Source organism: Pristis pectinata, chromosome 4 (assembly GCF_009764475.1).
Source record: "Pristis pectinata isolate sPriPec2 chromosome 4, sPriPec2.1.pri, whole genome shotgun sequence".
NCBI classification, from domain to species: domain Eukaryota; kingdom Metazoa; phylum Chordata; class Chondrichthyes; order Rhinopristiformes; family Pristidae; genus Pristis; species Pristis pectinata.
The window spans coordinates 2,864,759-2,885,149 of record NC_067408.1 but is presented as its reverse complement, the minus strand read 5'-3'; the positions used below and the strand labels follow the sequence as shown (position 1 = coordinate 2,885,149).

The 20,391-nt window shown below is 48.1% G+C and overlaps 1 protein-coding gene across 1 annotated transcript in view; it reads right to left on the bottom strand.

Annotated features, from left to right (window-relative positions):
* Window positions 1-701: 701 nt before the first annotated feature.
* cdx1b (caudal type homeobox 1 b) overlaps window positions 702-20,391 on the bottom strand; it is a 47,498-nt gene continuing 27,808 nt past the window's right edge. Inside the window, exons 2-3 of the mRNA XM_052013511.1 lie at window positions 4,133-4,278; window positions 702-896 (exon numbers count right to left, since the gene is read on the bottom strand). Coding sequence (XP_051869471.1) covers window positions 702-896; window positions 4,133-4,278 — 341 coding nt within the window. The remainder of the gene's footprint in view (window positions 897-4,132; window positions 4,279-20,391) is intronic.

The following is a 20,391-nucleotide window of genomic DNA, read 5'->3' as shown; positions in this document are numbered from 1 at the left end:
TCTAACCCTCATCTACACCTCCTGCTGTGGACAATACCCAAGTGCTTTGGGCATTTTATTCTACCGAAGGTCAGGTACAGCTTGCATTGGACCAAGTTTAAGCCCCATTCCAGTTCCAGAGTCAGAAGTTTGAAACAAGAAGTGTGATGTGTTGGGGTGGGAGAGTTGGGGGATTGTTTCTCTTTCAGAGCCTTGCCCAATGTGGGAACATTGTCGTTTGACACGTGCTAACAAATAATATACTCTTTCTTAAAAAAAAACAAAGGCTCTTTAACCGCACGAAGTATCTTACAGCCTATCCAACAACAGTGAATCCAAAAACATTCCCGGCAGCAGAGCTGTACACCCCCTCAAGGAGAGGGCACAGTCCCTGAACGATAATTGTCTGTGTCAACAGTGATGTCCACCATTTTCCATTTGATTCTGCGTCCTTGGGTTCTTGAGTCTTTTTTGAAATTTGGGGTCAGGGGTGAATCCCTAATCCCGAGCAACCAGGTAACCAGGTCCCCTCCCTTCCCCACCCACCTTCCCCCCACTCCCCCACCACCTCCACCCTCTCCGCGTCTTTCCCGAGGGGGTGGAAGTGGCGCTCTTGAAGCGCTGACCATGTCGCCGCCAGCAAGCGAGGGGTGAGCTCTTCTTCGCGTTGGTCGTGGGGCAGGTGTCACTGGTGGGACAAGGTCCGCTACTCAGGGGCTGGGTTAGGACAGGTACTCCTCCTTGATGTTGAGGGGCAGGGGTTGGGGGATGAGGTTGCTGCTGCTGCTGACCAGCCCGACGGCAGGCAAGGCCCTGGGGCTGGGGGTGGTGGAGCTGGCCTGTTGGGACTGCTGTTGCAACTTCTTCTTATTGATCTTTCTCTCCTTTGCCCGTCTGTTCTGGAACCAAATCTTCACCTGGGACAGAGCAAGAGAAAAGATGCACCAGATCAAAGTCAGTGTCAAAGTTGACTTTATTGTCACGTGCACAAGACCCTTCGTTGTCTTGGTGAAGCAGCCAGCATAATCAAAGACCCCACCCACCCGAGACGTTCTCTTTTCTCTCCTCTTCCATACAGGAGCCTGAGGGCACGTACCACCAGGCTCAAGGACAGCTTCTTCGCCACTGTGATAAGACGATTGAACGGTTCCCTTATACGATGAGATGGACTCTGACCTCACGATCTACCTTGTTGTGACCTTGCACCTTATTGCACTGCACTTTCTCTGTAGCTGTGACACTTTGTACTGTTATTGTTTTTACCTGTACTGCCTCAATGCACTCTGTACTAATGTAATGTGTAATGAATTGACCTGTACCATCGGTTTGCAAGACAAGTTTTTCACTGTATCTCGGTACAAGTGACAATAATAAACCAATACCAATACCAATGTGTGCACAGATGCAATGAAAAGCTTACTTGCAGCCGCATCACACGCACATAACATCAGATAAGCAACATTCACAAGAAAAACATAAATTAAATAAATCATGCACAATTTTTACAAGAAAGAACACAAAACAAAACACGTTTTAGTGCAAAGTGGTCAAAGTGGTCATGGTGTGGCTCGACTGCAGTGATGAGTGTTATGTTTGTTCTTCATCAAGAGGCGAACTTCGCGTGGGTTTAACATCTGTACATTTTTATTAACCAACACCAGACACCAGACTGGTTTGCTTTTCCCTCTCTTTTTACAGCCACCTCCTGTTCCCCCATGTGACCCCTTGCATCGCCTACTGGGAACTGTAGTCCTTTATTATAACTACATAATAATACATAATAACACAATGAGGGTTGTACTGTTTGGTTCAAGAATGGTTGAAGGGAAGTAGCTGTTCCTGAGTCATAAAGAACACAGCCTGAATTTGTTCTATAACCTTCCAGGCCTTAGTGCAACAGTAGGAGTATTGAAGAGGCATTTAGATTTCACATGAACAGGCAGGGAATGGAGGGATATAGACCACGTGCAGGCGGATGGGATTGTGAGCCGAAGGGCCTGTTCCTGTGCTGTACTGTTCGATCTTCTACGTTCTTAGATGTTTTGAGAGTCTCTGCCCTTCCACCACTCCCTCCAGATTCCAACCACCCTCTGGGTGAAAGAATTCTCCCTCAGATCCCATCTTCAGATACTAGAGATAGCCAGAATCCTTTTTCCAGGATAGAAATGTCTAATGCTGGAGGGCATAGCTTTAAGGTGAGCAGGGTAAAGTTTAAAGGAGATGTGCAGGGCAAGTTTTTTACACAGAGAGTGGTGGGTGCCTGGAACAGGCTGCCAGGGGTGGAGACAGATACAATAGAGGCATTCAAGAGGCTTTTAGACAGAGAAATATGCAGGGGATGGAGGGATGTAGATCACGTGCAGGCAGAAGGGATTTAGTTTAATTTGGCATCATGCTAGGCACAGACATTATGGGCCGAAGGTCCTGTTCCTGTGCTGTACTGTTCTATGTTCTATGTAAACCTCCTACCTCTCACCATGAACCTGTACCTTCTATCTTAGACACCCACACCATGGGAAAAAGATTTTGACTGTCCACCTTATCTATGCCTACTCTTCCCTCAGCCCTCTTCACTCCCAGGAAAACAAGCGCAGCCGGTCCAATCTCTCCACATAACTGAAGCTCACCAAACCAGGCAACATCCTAGTGAATCTCCTCTGCACCCTCTCCAGCGCAACCGCATCCTTAAATTGTCATCAGCCATTGACTCAACCTGAAAGATCTGCGCAGGATTCCATCTCTTAGTAACAGGCCTGTCCGTGCTCCTGTTAATTCTGCACTCAAGTCCCCTCCGAACCTTCCTCATCCAGCTCGGAAGGATATCTTTCCATTTCTCTCTCCCTCCGGTTTATTCTCCTTCCCTACTCTATCCCCTGTCACCACTCCCAGGTCAGCAAGCTCCACCTTCTTCCTAATCTCAGAGAAAAGAAGGTTCTCCTGAACTCCCTGTTTGGTTTCTCATCTACCCCAGAGTGCAAATGCTCACTTGGAAATGTATCGCCGTTCTTTCACCATCACTGGGTCAAAACCCTGGAACTCCCTCCTGAACAGCACTCTGGGTACACCTACACCTCCGGGACTGCAGCGGGTCAAGAAGGCAGCTCACCACCACCTTCTCAGGGGCAAGTAGGGATGGACAACTAAATGCCGGCTCAGCCTGAAAAGCCCATGTCCCGTTGAATGACTGTTAACAAAAACACTCCCAACACCAGCCTCCTGAAGCAGACACTCTGTTCTGAGCTCTATCACGGGAAGGAGATGTCAAACAATGAGAGAAGAAGATTGAAGGATGTGCTGAAAATCTCGATGAGGAAGCGTAACATCCCCTGCTGACTCTGGGAACTTCTGGCCCACAAACCACACATAGGAGCACTCCAAGGCCCTGAGTCCGTACACCGGGGACACACAGAGATCCAACACAAGGGACACTCTCTCCCAAACTACCCACCCCATCAGCCACCCCCTGTCCCATCTGTGGAAAAATCTGTGGGCCCCACATTGACCTTAAAGCAGCCAGAAGCGGTAATTGGAATTGGTTTATTATTGTCACATGTACCGAGGTACAGTGAAAAGTTTTTGTCTGCGTACCATCCGGACAGATCATTCCGTACGTCAGTACATTGAAGTAATAGAAAGGAAAACAGAATGCAGAATATAGTGTCAGTTACAGAGAGAGTGCAGTGCAGGCAGACAGATAAAGTGCAAGGATGATGTGGATTGGGAGATCAAGAGTTCATCTTTATCGTATAAGAGGTCCGTTCAAGTGTCTTATAACAGCGGGGTAGAAGCTGTCCTTGAGCCTGGTGGTACGTGCTTTCAGGCCTTTGTATCTTCTGTCCAATGGGAGAAGAGAGAAGAGAGAATGTCCGGGGTGGGAGGGGTCTTTGATTATATTGGCTGCTTTACTGAGGCAGCGAGAAGTGTAGACAGAGTCTATGGAGGGGAGGCTGGTTTGCGTGATGGACTGGGCTGCGTTCACAACTCTCTGTGCTTTCTTGCAGTTCCGGGCAGAGCAGCTGCCATACCAAGCCATGGTGCATCTGGATAGGATGCTTTCTGTGGTGAGGGTCATTGGGAATATGCCGAACTGAGGAGTGGAATCAAGTCATCCCCAATCCCGAGGGAACACTGAAGCAGGACGAGGCATACTGACCTGGCGTTCAGACAGCCCCAGGGACAGAGCCAGCTCGGACTTCCTGCGGATTGTGATGTAGCGGCTGTAGTGAAATTCCTTCTCCAGCTCCAATCTCTGGTGGTCAGTGTACACCACCCGGTACTTGTCCTTTGTCCTGGTTTTGCCTGGCAGTGGAGAGAATGTCATTGGATTAATTACATAAGACACACACGTCACCCTCTGCCTTCCAACCACAGACATGCTGCAGGTCTGTGTACACCAGACACACACCGCTCATTGATGTCCCAGAGCAGTAGCGTGTTACTGGGAGTGCAGGAACACTCAGACCCTCGAACCTCGACCGCCATTTGATGAATTCATGATCACAGTCATTGAGCCCAAGTCAGAGACAAAGAGAGATACAGCACGGAAACAGGCCCTTCGGCCCACCAAGTCTGTGCTGACCATCAACACGGTAGTGTAGTGGTTAGCGTAACGCTATTACAGCGCCAGCGACCCGGGTTCAATTCCGGCCACTGTCTGTAAGGAGTTTGTACATTCTCCCCGTATCTGCGTGGGTTTCCTCCGGGTGCTCCGGTTTCTTCCAACATTCCAAAGACGTACGGGTTAGGAAGTTGTGGGCATGCTATGTTGGCGCCGGAAGCGTGGCGACACTTGCGGGCTGCCCCCAGAACACTCTACGCAAAAAGATGCATTTCACTGTGTGTTTGGATGTACATGTGACTAATAAAGAAATCTGATTTTATCTTAACCCCCCACTTACATTAATCCTGTGCTAATCCCATTTCATTCTCCCCACATTCCCACCACCTCCCCCCAGATTCTACCCCTCACCCACACATTAGGGGCAATTTACAGCGGCCAATTAACCCACAGACCTGCATGTCTTTGGGATGTGGGAGGAAACCGGAGCACCCGGGGGAAACCCAGACGGTCACAGGAAGAACGTGCAAACTCCACGCAGACGGCGCTGGAGTTCTGGATCGAACCCTGTGTCTCTGGAGCTGTGAGGCAGTGGCACCACCCTGCCGCCTATGGTCCGTTTGAATCTCAACCTCATTGTCCTCAACACTCCACACGCCCAGAAACAAAGGTTGACTCATGGATTCCATGCATGGTCATGTGACTAGCGTAGATATGTCTGCAATTTTGTTTTTTTTTATGGTGGTGTTTATCTTAATATTGTTATGACTTTGGTTTATTTCTTAATATGTTCTTAAACTTTGTAATACATTTTAATTTTTGTACTATTTTAAATACTTCAACACATCAAATGATGTTACAAACTCTCTGACTGAGCAGATGGTACAAACCCTGGCAGTGAGTGGGAGCTTTAAGTTTGTTGTGCTTTGGGAGTGGTGACCGAGGCTCATTCTGTGGTTATGATGAAGATGATTGTTGTGTGAAGCACATTGAACCACAATGTGCAAGTTTGTTCTCAATAATTTTGACTGACTTCTTATAATGTTTTTGTCCACTAGGTGTGGACAACATTGGCAGCATTTACTAGTCAGACAGTCACGGAGAGATACAGCAGGAAAAGCCTCCACATCCACGCTATCAGGCACCCGTTTTTACACTAGAACCATTTATGCTGCCAGGACTAGAGGGCCTGAGCTATAGGGAGAGGTCAAGCAGGCGTTTAGAGCGCTGGCCTTTATCAGTCAGGGCATTGAGTATAGGAGTTGGGACACTATGTTGCAGTTGTGTAGGTCATTGGTGAGGCCGCACTTAGAGCACAGTGTACAGTTGTGGTCGCCCTGTTATAGAAAAGACCTGGCTAAACTGGAAAGAGCGCAGAGAAGATTTACGAGGATGTTGCCAGGACTCGAGGGCCTGAGTTAGAGGAAGAGGTTGGCCAGGCTGGGTCTTTATTCCTTGGAACGTAGGAGAATGAGGGGCGACCTTATAGAAGTGTTTAAAATTATGAGAGGCATAGATAAGGTGGACGGTAACAGTCTTTTCCCCAGGGTAGGGGAGTCCAAAACTAGGGGCATAGGTTTAGGGTGAGAGGGAAAAGATTTAAAAGGGACCCGAGGGGCAACTTTTTCACGCAGAGGGTGGTGAGTGTATGGAACGAGCTGCCAGAGGAGGTGGGTGAGGCAGGTACAACAGTATCGTTTAAGAAGCACTTGGATAGGTACATGGAGGGGCAGGGCTTGGAGGGATATGGGCCGAACGCAGGAAGTTGGGACTAACCGGGTGGGCACCGTGGTCGGCAGGGACTGGTTGGGCTGAAGGGCTTGTATCTGTGCTGTACAGTTAGACTCATGGAGTCATAGACCAATACAGCACAGATACACGTTGGAGCATCTGCAATGCTGAGAATGTGTGGACAGCACATTGAATGAGTTGGTCACACCGCAGTTTAAACACCTAGGGAAGGATAGGGAATGGGTGGCCCACAGGCAGAGCAGCAGCAGGAAGGTAGTGCAGGAGTCCCCTGTGGTCATCTCCCTCCAACACAGATATACCACTTTGGAGACTGTTGGGGGAGATGGCTCATCAGGGGAAGCCAGCAGTATCCAGGATCATGGCACCGTGAGTGGCTCTGCCGCCCAGGAGGGCAGGAAAAAGTGACAGAGCTCTAGTGGTAGGAGATTCCATAGTAAGGGGAATAGACAAGAGCTTCTGTGGGCGCGAACGGGACTCCCGGTTGCTGTGTTGCCTCCCAGGTGCAAGGATCAGGGATGTCTCAGAGCGGCTGCACGACATTCTGGAAGGGGAGGGTGAACAGCCAGTTGTCGTGGTGCATGTAGGTACCAACAATATAGGAAAAAAGTGGGATGAGGTCCTACAAGCTGAATTTAGGGAGCTTGGAAATAGATTAAAAAGTAGGACCTCAGAGGTAATAATCTCAGGATCACTACCTGTGCCCCGTGCTGGTCAGAGTAGGAACAGCAGCACAGTCAGGGTGAACATGTGGCTTGAGCAGTGGTGCAGGAGGGAGGGTTTCAGATTCCTGGGGCATTGGAACCGGTTTTGGGGGGAGGTGGGACCAGAACACACCGGACGGTCCACACCTGGGCAGGATCAATGTACTGGGGGATTGTTTACTAGTGCTGTAGGGCACTAGTTTGCTAGTGCTGTAGTGCTGTTAATCTAACCTAATATGGCAGGAGGATGGGAATCCACGCAGAGAGACAGAGGGAAGCAGAGCAGAGACCAGAGCAAAAGTTAGAAAAAAGAAGAGTCAGAGTGGATGACAGAAAAGTCAAACGCAAAGGTTACTGGATTCTAAAAGGACAATATGTAAGGGCAAGTTATCTGAATGCCCATAGTATTCGAAACAAGGTCAGTGAACTTGTGGCACAAATCAGTACAAAGGGGTATGATTTAGTGGCCATTACAGAAGCATGGTTGCAGGGTGGAGATGAGAGGGAATTAAATATCCAAGGGTATCAGGTAATACAGAAGGATAGGCAGGGAGGTAAGGGAGGTGGGGTAGCGCTCTTAATTAAGAATGAGATCAGGGCGATAATGAGACACGATATAAGATCTAGGGAGCAGAATGTTGCGTCCATCTGGGTAGAGATTAGGAACAGTAAAGGGAAAAATCACTGGTGGGAGTTGTCTCTAGGCCACCGAATAATAACATTACAGTGGCACAGGCAATAAACCAAGAAATGTTTGATGCATGTAAGAATGGAACGGCAGTTGTCATGGGGGACCTTAACTTCCACATAGATTGGGTGAATCAAGTTGGTCGAGGTAGTCTTGAGGAGGACTTCATAGAATGCATCTGTGATAGCTTTCTTGACCAGCGTGTTAGTGAACCTACAAGGGAAAATGCGATCTTAGATCTGGTCCTGTGCAATGAGACAGGGAAAATTAGCAACATTGTAGTTAGGGATCCTCTTGGAAAGATTGAATTTCTCATACAAATGGAGGGTGCAATAGTTTGATCTAAAACCAGTGTATTATGCCTAAACAAGGGAGACTACAACGGGATGAGGGAGGAGTTGGCCAGTGTAGACTGGGAACACAGGCTGTGTGGTGGGACAGTTGAGGAACAGTGGAAGACTTTCAAAGAGATTTATTATGGTGCTCAACAAAAGTATATTCCAGTTAAAAGCAAGGACAGTAAGGGTGGGGAGACCCAGCCGCGGATAACTAAGGAAATAAAAGGTAAGTTTAGATAAGATCTCTTTATTCATCACATGTACATCAAAACACACAGTGAAATACATCTTTTGTGTAGAGTGTTCTGGGGGCAGCCCGCAAGTGTCGCCACGCTTCCAGCGCCAACATAGCACGCCCACAACTTCCTAACATGTACGTCTTTGGAATGTGGGAGGAAACCGGAGCACCCGGAGGAAACCCACGCAGACACGGGGAGAACGTACAAACTCCTTACAGATAGTGGACAGAATTGAACCCAGGTTGCTGGCGTTGTAATGGCGTTATGCTAACCGCTACACTAGAAACTCATGCACACAAAGTTGCCAAGAATAGTGGGAAACTGGAAGATTGGGAACATTTTAAAAAGCAACGAAGAACCACTAAGCAAGCAATAAGGAAAGGGAAGGTAGATTATGAAAGTAAACCAGCACAAAATATAAAAACAGATAGTAAAAGTTTTATAATTATATAAAGCGGAAAAGGGTGGCTAAAGTGAACGTAGGTCCCTTGGAAGATGAGACGGGGGAATTAATACTGGGTAATGTGGAAATGGCCAAGGCCTTGAACGACTATTTTGTGTCGGTCTTCACGGTGGAGGACACGTCTGACGTGCCAAAGAGATGTTATGGATGCGATGGGAGGTGAGGACCTCGATACAATCGCTGTCACTAAAGAGGTAGTGATGAGCAAACTAGTGGGTCTAAAGGTAGACAAGTCCCCTGGTCCTGATGGGATGCATCCCAGGGTACGGAAAGAAATGGTGGAAATTAGAGTAGAGGCGTTTGTGATTAATTTACCAGAATTCTCTGGACTCTGGGCAGGTCCCGGCAGATTGGAAGACAGCGAATATCACGCCACTGTTTAAAAAAGGATGCAGACAAAAGGCAGGTAACCATAGGCCAGTTAGCTTAATGACTGTAGTTGGGAAAATGCTTGAAGCTATCATTAAGGAAAAAATAGTAAGACATCTGGAATGAAGTGGTTCCATCAGGCAGACACAGCATGGATTCAGGAAGGGCAGGTCCTGTTTGACAAACTTACTGGAGTTCTTTGAGGATATAATGAGCGCAGTGGATAGAGGGGAACAGGTGAATGTTGTATACTTGGATTTCCAGAAGGCATTCAATAAGGTGCAGCATCAAAGACTTATCCATAAGGTAAGAATGCATGGAGTTGGGGGTAATGTTTTAGCATGGATAGAGGATTGGTTAAGCAATAGAAGGCAGAGAGTTGGGATAAATGGGTGTTTCTCTGGTTGGCGATCAGTGGTGAGTGGGGTGCCATGGGGGTCGGTGCTGGGCCCGTAACTGTTCACGATATACATTAACGATTTGGAAGAGGGGACCGAGTGTAGTGTATCTAAGTTTGCTGATGACACTAAATTAAGTGAAAAAGCAAATTGTGCAGCGGATGCGGAGAGTCTGCAGAGAGATATAGATCGGTTAAGTGAGTGGGCAAGGGTCTGGCAGATGGAGTACAATGTTGGTAAATGCAAGGTCATCTTCTTTGGAAGGAAAATTAAAAGATCAGATTATTACTTAAATGGTGAAAGATTGCAGCATGCTGTTGTGCAGAGGGACTTGGGAGCGCTTGTGCATGAATCGCAAAAGGTTGGTTTGCAGGTGCAACAGGTGATCTAGAAGGCAAATAGAATGTTGGCCTTCATTGCTGGAGGGATTGAATTTAAGAGCAGGGATGTTATGCTGCAACTGTACAGGGTACTGGTGAGACCGCACCTGGAGTACTGCGTGCAGTTCTGGTCTCCTTACTTGAGGAAAGATATACTGGCTTTGGAGACGGTGCAGGGGAGGTTCACCACGTTGATTCCGGAGATGAGGGGGTTAGCCTATGAGGAGAGGTTGAGTTGTCTGGGATTATACTCGCTGGAATTCAGAAGAATGAAAGGGGATCTTACAGAAACATATAAAATTATGAAAGGGATAGATGATAGAGGCAGGAAGGTTGTTTCCACTGGTGGGTGAGATTAGAACTAGGGGACATGGCCTCAAGATTCAGAGGAATGGATTTAGGTCGGAGATGAGGAGGAATGACTTTTCCCAGAGATTAGTGACTCTGTGGAATTCTCTGCCCAGGGAAGCAGTAGAGGCTACCTCATTAAATATATTTAAGACACCATTAGATTTTTGCATAGTAGGGGAGTTAAGGGTTATGGGGAAAAGGCAGGTAGGTGGATCTGAGTCCACGGCCAGATCAGACATGGTTTTATTGAATGGCGGAGCAGGCTCGATGGGCCAGATGGCCTCCTCCTGCTCCTATTTCTTATGTTCTTAATGTTTCTATGTCTGTGCCAAACACGATGCCAAATTAAACTACTGCCAGCACAAGATCCACATCCCTCCATTCCCTGCATATTCATGTGTCTATGTAACAGCCTCTTAATCGTATCTGCCTCCACCACCAACCCTGGCAGCACATTCCAGGCACCCCCCACTCTCTGTATAAAAAATTTGCCCCATGCATCTCCTTTGAACTTTCCCCTCTCACCTTAGATGCATGCCCTCCAGTATTTGACATTTCTACCTTGGGAAAAAGACTGACTGTCTACTCTATTTATCCCTCTCACAATCTCATAAACTTCTATCAGGTCTCCCCTCAGCCTCTGACGCTCCAGAGAAAACAACCCAAGTTTGTCCAACCTCTCCTTATAGCACCTGCCCTCTAATCCAGGCAGCATCCTGGTGAACTTCTTCTGCACCCTCTCCAAAGCCTCCACATCCTTCCTGTAATGGGGCGACCAGAACTGCACACAATAAACTAATCCTACTTTAACCTATGTTATTCTCCCCACATTCCCCCTCACCACCCCTCACCCACACACTGGGGGCAACTTACAGCAGCCAATTAACGCACCGATCCACACGGCTTTGGGATGTGGGAGGAAACTGGATCGCCCGGGGGGAAACCCACACGGTCACAGGGAGAACGTGGAAACTCCACACAGACAGTACCGGAGGTTGGGATTGAACCTGGGACCCTGGAACTATGAGGCAGATGCTCTACTAACTGTGCCACTGTGCCCACCCCCCCAAACCCCAGAAGCTTGCTAAGCTGTTTCAGGTAACAGCTTAGAGCAACCACAGTGGTCACTTTACCAGACTGCGTCATATTTCCACTGATGAAAAACCAGATGGCTTTTTGTGATAATCTGGTGGTTGAGTGGTTACCGTTACTGAATCTTGCTTTTTGATTCCAGCTTTATTTAATTAGTTGAATTTAAACTTCCAATCTGCTGTGGTGGGACCTGAGCTGGCATCTCTAGATTCCTCCAGCAGTGGATTTAAACTCCAAGCCACTGAACCTTTCACTAGGTTCATCCACAACTCCTCAGCAGTTTCTATTGAGAAGTTTAGGTTCCAACAACCCTCTCACAACCCCTCAAACCTCCAACAAAATGCTTCTGGGCGGTGTTGGAAACTCAGCAGACAGGATGTGCAGAGAAAGATCTCACAGGCAATCCAGGCAAAGTTCTACAGGCGTGAGGAAGCAGAGAATGCTCGGCACCTCATCAGGGTAACTCGAGTGTGAGAAACGTCTTTCTGAAATCCTCCCAGCATGTGAGTTAGTGTGGGACAGGAGTTACATATAGGCACAGACTTGTAGGCAACAGATCACCTTTCTTAAAGGGACATTGGTCCATCCACAATGAAGTTGCAATAAACTTACTTCAAGGTCACCTTTGGCTAAAGTTCATCTCTTCATTTTGAAGAGTTATTTTAAGGTTTAACCTCTTGTTCTCTGGGTAAGGGCAGCACAGTGGCACAGCTGGTAGAGCTGCTGCCTCACAGCGGCAGAGACCCAGGTTCGATCCCGACCTCCGGTTACCTCCCACATCCCAGAGACGTGCGGGTCGGTGGGTTACTTACCTACTTTAAATTGTCCCCAGTGTGTAGGTGAGTGATAGAATCTGGGGGGAGTTGATGGGGATGTTAGAACATAGAACAGTACAGCCCTTTGGCCCACGATGTTGTGCTGAACTAATTAAACTAGTAATTAAATGCCTAACTAAACCAATCTCTTCTCCCCACACAATCACCATATCCCTCCATTCTCTGCACATTCATGTGCCTATCTCAGAACCTCTTAAACTCCTCTATTGTAGCTCCCTCTGCCACCACCCCTGGCAGCACGTTCCAGGCACCCACCACTCTCTGTGTAAGATACTTGCCCCACACGTCTCCTTTCCCCCTCTCACCTTAAATGCATGCCCTCTGGTATTAATTTGTACCCCGGGAAAAAGGTACTGGCTGTCTACTCCATCTAAGCCTCACATAATCTTATAAACTTCAGATCTCCCCTCAGAGAAAACAACCCAAGTTTGTCCAACCTCTCCTTACAGCTCATACCCTCTGATCCAGAAGCTGCAGGGCTATAGGGAAATAAGGAGAAGGGAAATGGGACTGATTGCTCTGTTGGGAGCTAGCCCAGGTCTGATGGGCCGAAAGGTCTCCACCTGTCTTGTAATAAGTAATCCATCATCACAGACAGTAGACCACAGATATGGCTCTCCATTGGCCTCAGTACCACTCTGCCCAATCAGTCAAGATAATGGCCTGATTGGTGGCTCTGGCAGTTTATGTACCAGTCCACTCATTATAGAGTCGTAGAGAGACACAGCACGGAAACAGGCCCTTAAACCCATCGAGTCCACACCAAGCATCAAGCACCAATACAGCATTAATACCATTTTTGTTATTTCCCCTCCCACATTCCCATCCACTCCCCCCAGACTCTACCCCTCACCCACACACTAGGGGGCCAATTTACAGCGGCCAATTAACCCAACGACCCGCACGTCTCTGGGATGTGGGAGGAAACCGGAGCGCCCAGAGGAAACCCACGCGGTCACAGGGAGAGCGTGCAAACTCCACACAGGCAGCGCCGGAGATCAGGATGGACGAGCCACTGTGTTTGTTCCCTTTCAGGCAGCTCAGGGGGTTAAGGCAGGATACTGTCTTGTTTTGTTGTTGAAAGGGACACAAAAAACAAGCAGGTTTTGTGGTTGAGGGGCAGGGCGGAACAGGCAAATAACTTCATCGCCACACAGTGCCCAATGGAAAGAATGTCTCCTTATCGGGAGCCAAACCACACACAGTCAGTGTGAGTCACAGGGGCATTGCAGTGGCTCAGGCTGCAGCCTGCAATGAGGCGGCTACAGCAAGGCATCAGGCACAGCATCATCACCAACTCCAGTCCTTGAGTTCGGATCTTTGCCTTGGGCTGAGGAAGGTTGGTGCAGAATGTAAGAGCTGGGACGTCATGTCGCAACTTTACAAGTCACTGAACAGGTCACACCTGGAGCACCGTGTGCAGTTCTGGTCATCGCAGAGTTGGCTGTGATGTGGACAGCGATGAAGGTTGCCTGAGGCTACGGCAGGACATAGATCAGATGGAAAGTTGGGCGGAGTGTTGGCCGATGCAATTTAATCCTGACAAGTGTGAGGTGATGCATTTTGGGAAGTCAAGGAGAGGCGGGACACATACAGTAAGTGGTAGGGTGCGAGGGATTGTTGAGGAACAGAGAGACCTTGCGATCCAAGTCCAGAGTTCCCAGAAAGAGTCAACACGAGTGGATAGAGTGGTGAAGAAGGGGTATGGCGTGCTTGCCTTCAGAGGTCATGGCACAGAATGTAAGAGTTGGGATGCTATGCTGCAACTTTACAAAACACTGGTTAGACCGCATTGTGTGCAGTTCTGGTCACCACACCAGAAGAAGGATGTCATAGAGTCAGAGTCATACAGCTCAGAAACAGGATCTTCGGCCCAACAGGTCCATGCTGACCAAGATGCCCATCTAAGCTAGTCCCATTTGCCCACGTTTGGCCCAGATCCCTCTCAATCTTTCCTATCCATGTATCTCCCCTCCACAGATTCTGTCTACACTTCTCGCTGCCTCGGTAAAGCAGCCAGCATAATCAAAGACCCCTCCCACCCCAGACATTCTCTCTTCTCCCCCCTCCCATCGGGCAGAAGATACAAAAGCCTGAAAGCACGTACCACCAGGCTCAAGGACAGCTTCTATCCCACTGTTATGAGATTATTGAATGGTTCCCTAGTATGATAAGAAGGACTCTTGACCTCACAATCTACCTCATTATGACCTTGCACCTTATTGTCTGCCTGCACTGCACTTTCTCTGTAGCTGTGACACTTTATTCTGCATTCTGTTATTGTTTTCCCTTGTACTACCTCGATACACTGTTGTAATGAAATGATCTGTATGGATGGCATGCAAAACAAAGTTTTTAACTGGACCTCAGTGCAAGTGACAATAATAAACCAATTTTCCAATTTACCAATTTATTCCTGAAGATGGCACCTTTGACAGTGCAACACTCCCTCAGTACTGCATTTGAGCACCAGCCAAGGTTTCTCTGGAGCGGGACTTGAACACCTGTCCACATACCTTTTTAATGTTGCTAACGTACCTGCCTCAACCACTTCCCCTGGCAGCTTGTTCCATACATGGATCACCCTCTAGGTGAAAAAGTTGCCGTTTGGGTTCCTATTAAATCTCTCCCCTTTCAACTTAAACCTTAAAAAGTTTTTGATACCCCAACCCTGGGAAAAAGACTGTACGCAATCACCCGATCTATGTCCCTCATGATTTTATACACCTCTATAAAGTCACCCCTCAGTCTCCTACACTCCAGTGAAAAATGTCCCAACCTGCTCAACTTCTCTCCATAACTCAGTCCCTGGGTTCCTGCCAACATCCTCATAAACCTTCTCTGCACTCTTTCCAGCTTAATGGCATCTTCCCTTTTGCAGGGTGACCAAAACTGGAGAGGTTGCCAGAGGACGTTCACCAGGATGTTACCTGGGATGGAGGGTTTGTTTTCCTGGAGCTGAAGAGGCTGAGGGGGGTCCTGATGGAGGCAGATAAAATTAAGAGGGAAATAGTTAGGGTAGATGGTGAGAATCTTTTTCACATGCTGGGAGCATCTAAACCAAGAGGGCATAGTTACAAGGTGAGAGGTGGGTGGTTTAGAAGAGATAAGAGGGAGAATTATTTCATACAGAGGGTGGCTGGAATCTAGAATGTTCCGCCCGAGAGGGTGGTGGAGGCAGGAGTATCTGGACAAGCACTTGAATCACCAGGTCATAGAGGGGCACAGACAACTGCCTGTAAATTGGACTGGTATAAGAAAGTACAAGAACGGGCCGAACAGCCTGTTTATGTGCTGTGCCACTTTACAATTCTGACTTTATTGGTGTGGAGGAGAATTAGAGGAAATCCCACTGAGGCTCAGGATTCTGAGTAGGTGACACAGTGACCCAGCAGGTAGTGCTGCTGCCTCACAGCACCAGAGTCCTCAGTTCGATCCCGACCTCCAGCGCTGTCTGTGTAGAGTTTGCACGTTCTCCCTGTGACCATGTGGGTTTCCCCCAGGCGCTCCGGCTTCCTCCCACATCCCAACAACTTGCGGGCCAGTGGATTAAATGGCCACTGTAAGTTTCTCCTAGTGTGTGGGTGAGGGGCATAATCTGGGGGGGGGGGGGGGGGGTTGATGGGAATGTGGGGAGGGTGAAATGGGATGGGTGTCGGTGTGTGGTTGATGGTGAGCACTGCCTTGGTGGGCTGAAGGGCCTGTTTCTATGCTGTGTCTCTATGACTCTGTGAATATTGCTGTTTGTGGGACCTTGTGCACACTGAGAGATACCACAAACAGCCTCTACAAAGTCCTCCAAATTCTCCAGAAGGATAAATTAACAAACGTCAGCATTCTCTCCTGCACTGAGGCCCAAAAAACACAATCACTGCATTGGGTAAGCCATGTCAATCATCTGCCTGACACTAGACTCCCAAAACAGATATAATATATAATTTATGTATAATTTATGTAAAGTTTTACGTTAACTTATGTTTGTCCTTGTCTTGGAATGTACTGTGTTGTGCCTGCAAAAATACATTGATGCAGCCACGAAGAAGACACGCCAGAGGCTCTACTTCATTAGGAGTTTGAGGAGATTTGGTACGTCACCAAAGATTCTTGCAAATTTCTATAGATGTACAGTGTAGAGCATTCTGACTGGTTGCATCACCGCCTGGTATGGAGGCTCCAATGCACAGGATCGCAAGAGGCTGCAGAGGGTTGTAGACTCAGACAGCTCCATCACGGGCACAACCCTCCTCACCATCGAGGACATCTTCAAGAGGTGGTGCCTCAAGAAGGCGGCATCCATCACTAAGGACCCTCACCATCCAGGACATGCCCTCTTCTCGTTACTACCATCAGGGAGGAGGTACAGGAGCCTGAAGACCCACACTCAATGATTCAGGACCAGCTTCTTCCCCTCTGCCATCAGATTTCTGAACGGTCCATGAACCCATGAACACTACCTCGTTATTCCTTTTATTTTGCACTATTTATTTTGTCAGTTATAGTAATTTTATGTTTTTGTATTGTACTGCTGCCGCAGAACAACAAATTTCACGTCATGGAAGTCAGTGATAAATCTGGTTCCAATTCTGTGGAGAAAGGCAGGCAGTCAATGTTTCGGGTCAGGATCCTTAGTCCTTTGTTTCTCCTGATTCCGATTCTGATTCTGATTCTGTAAAGCTATTTTTTAATGGCATTTATACCCTGTGTGTGTTCACCATTGACAACAATAAACTTGAACTTGAACTCTACTCCCAGGTCAGGAAGAGATAACAGAAAAAAAGATTCAAGGGTGTGCTCAGAGCCTCCTTGGAGAAATCCAAAGTCCCTTGATCTCTTTCCCATGATCACTCAATGTTGGGAAGGAGCATTTGGAATTGAGAACCTTGTCCATGTACTGGGAGCACACAGAAGCCCTGTGTGAACAGCAGAAGGGGTGCACCATCTCACAAACTATGTGTTAGGCACCTCCCCCCTACCTGTGGCAGAGTTTACATGTCCTATGTTGACCTGAGCAACCATCGCAGATCCCAAGAAACTGTACTAGAAGTGGATCATCCCCAGGTGCCAAGGGACTTCCTCAGAAGATGTCGACAACCCTCCGTATGTCCGTTTCTCCCACTCTCACTCTCTTCCCGAGACATGAACTGTGATACCCATCATCTTCGACAGAATCAGAATCAGGTTACTTACATGTCATGAATTTTGTTGTTTTGCGACAGCAGTACAGTGCAAGGCATAAAATCTATAAATTACAAAGATAAATATAAAAGGAATAACGAGGCAGTGTTCATGGGTTCATGGACCGTTCAGAAATCTGATGGCGGAGGGGAAGAAGCTGTTCCTGAATCATTGAGTGTGGGTCTTCAGGCTCCTGTACCTACTCCCCGATGATAGTAACGAGAAGAGGGCAAGTCCTGGATGGTGAGGGTCCTTAGTGACGGATGCCACCTTCTTGAGGCTCGGCCTCTCGAAGATGTCCTCGATGGCAGGAGGGCTGTGCCCATGGTGGAGCTGGCTGAGAGACCCAGACCCAGAAATCATCTGGGTTCTCAAACTCAATGTCAAAGTCGAGTTTATTGTCACATGCACGAGTACATGTGTGCACAGGTGCAATGAAAAACAATGAATCACAGGCACAGAGCATCAGATAAGCAACATTCACAAGAAAAACATAAATTAAACATAAATTATACACAATTTTTACAAGAAAGAACACAATTAGAACAAAAAAAAACTAAAGTCCATTTTAGTGCAAAGTGGTCAAAACAGTCATATCGTTGCTAAACTGCAGGGATTAGGGTTGTGCTGGTTGGTTTAAGAACCGAATGGTTGAAGGGGAGTAGCTGTTCCTGAACCTGGTGGTGCGGGACAAACTTGAAAGGCAATGGCTTTAAAATAAAGAGGGAAAGATGTGAGCCTTTTGCAATGTTTCACTCTGGATATCCCAAAGCCCTTCCAATACAGGTCTTCCCCGGGTTACAAACACCCAACCTCTGGACACCCGCTACATACGAACGAGTGTTTGGGAAACCAGCGGGATGGGTGGGCATGGATCTGCCGGCTGTTGAGGGATTGCAGGGTGGGAACAGGGTATTTCCATGTGCCTTCTCTTCCCCCCGAACCACAACAACCGGGGGCTGTGTGGAGCTGAGTAGAGGTGGGAGCGCTGTGCAGACTCACTAGCTCACTCACTGAGTCAGTGGGGCCGACTGGTGGCCGCTTTTCCCGTGCCTGCTCGCTCTCCCATCACTGCTGTTTCTGTGACCCTCTCCCACAAAGTTTTTGACTCACGAGCAGTTTGGGTTACGAAGAGTTCGCAGGAACAGAACCCTGTTGAAATCTGGGGACTGCCTGTAAAGTATTTTTGATTTATTGCAATGAGGAGACAAAGCTTCCCATTAAAAACCTGTGGATTGACACTGGAGCACTGTGCCGTGATAACACAAAAGGCTGGAGGTGTGAAAGATAGTTACAATAATATCACCAGAACTGTGAGGTTGGACAAGCTGTGGTTTTCTCTTTCGAGAGAATCGAGAGCTGACTTGACTGAGGTCTTTAAGATCTGGAAGTTGTTTTTAATTGGCAGGGATTATTTTTCCAAGTTTAGGGGAACCGGAACCAAGGATGATGTGAAGGTCAGGGAAAATTCAGGAGACATCCTTCCCTGGAGAGACTTACTCCTGCAGGACAGGCTTGAGGCAAGAGACAGAGATGGGCTTTGGGGAAGGTGGAGAGACAGATAGAGGAGAGAGAGAGAGAGAGAGAAAGAGAGAGAGACGGAAGGAGATGGGTGGAGATGGTGGGACAGGATTGCAGGAAGGAAAAAGATAGGCACGGTGCAAAGGAGCCAAATGGCCTGCTTCTAAGATGCACATTCGATCTCTTGATGGAATTACAGCTCCCCACCCTGGTTCCATCGGATGAATTATCAGCACCCTCTCACCACATACCTTGTATAAAACAGCATCTGGGGCAGCTCTCTAGTGGTGAATGAAACAGCATTCCTACTCTATCCTCTGCTCCTTATCTTATAAATCCCAGAGCTGCCCTCTCTTTATGGCTTTATTTGCTTACAGCCTCACTTTCCAGGAATTAGTTAATTGCATCCGTAAATCAGCCTGGGTTTGCACTCTGACAGTGCAAGGCTCGTATCCTTGAGCATCGACTGGCAGATGCCACCTGCCTGCCCATCCCCAAAGGCACAGCTGGAGGGACGGAGGAGGAACATCGGGAGGGATGGAGGAACATCTTGGGGTATGGAGGGAGAACAGCTGTGGGGTAGAGAGGGAATAACTGTGGGGATGAAGGGGAAGCAGTTGGAGGGATGAAGGGGAAGCAGTTGGAGGGATGAAGGGAGAACAGGTGAGGGGATGAAGGGGAAGCAGTTGGAGGGATGAAGCGGAAGCAGTTGGGGGGCACGGAGGGGGAACCTGATGTAGGGTCTTGACCCAAAATGTCGACTGTTTATTTCCCTCCACAGATGCTGCCTGACCTGCTGAGTCCCTCCAGTATTTTGTGTGTGTTGCTGGAGGATTGGGAGGTTGGGTTGAGTTGGGTTGGGTTAAGGAGTGGGGGGTAGGTTCGGGAAAGAGGAAGCAGGTATTGGGATCCAATGGGGAGGCAGGTCAGAGAATTGAGTAGAAAGAATGGAAACTGGGGGCGATTCCTGCACCAGTTGTCCAATAACTGACACCCCACCCACCTGACACCATATCCCAAGTTACCTCCAATGCTCCAGTAGGGAAACTGGTGGGAGATGAGGTCAACCCCGTACAGCCATGTGTGGCGTGTTATTACCAGAGGTGGTCGCCAACACAACTTCCTACAGGTTAAATTAATTTTCAATTTCAATGCATGGAACCCCCTCTACTGGACTAGCTTGGTGGGCACCATGGTTGGCATGGACCAGTTGGGCCGAAGGGCCTGGTTCCATGCTGTATTACTCTATGATTCCATAACACACCAGTGTCACCTAACCAAAGTTCTCAGTCCCCGTGTGCACTATTTCAGAGAAAGGCGGGTGCGTTAACCCCAATGTCCTTTCCAGGATCTAACCCCACAATCCACATCGCAGAAACAGATTCATACACGTTGCCACATTGCAGTTTTTGGAGACACACGAGACTGTAGATGCTGGGATCTGGAGCGACAACCTTCTGGAGGAACTCAGCAGGTCGAGCAGCATCTGGGTGATAGTTGAAAGAGGCCAAAAGAAGGTCCCAAGATCCTGTCCAAGGTCATTTCCAACCA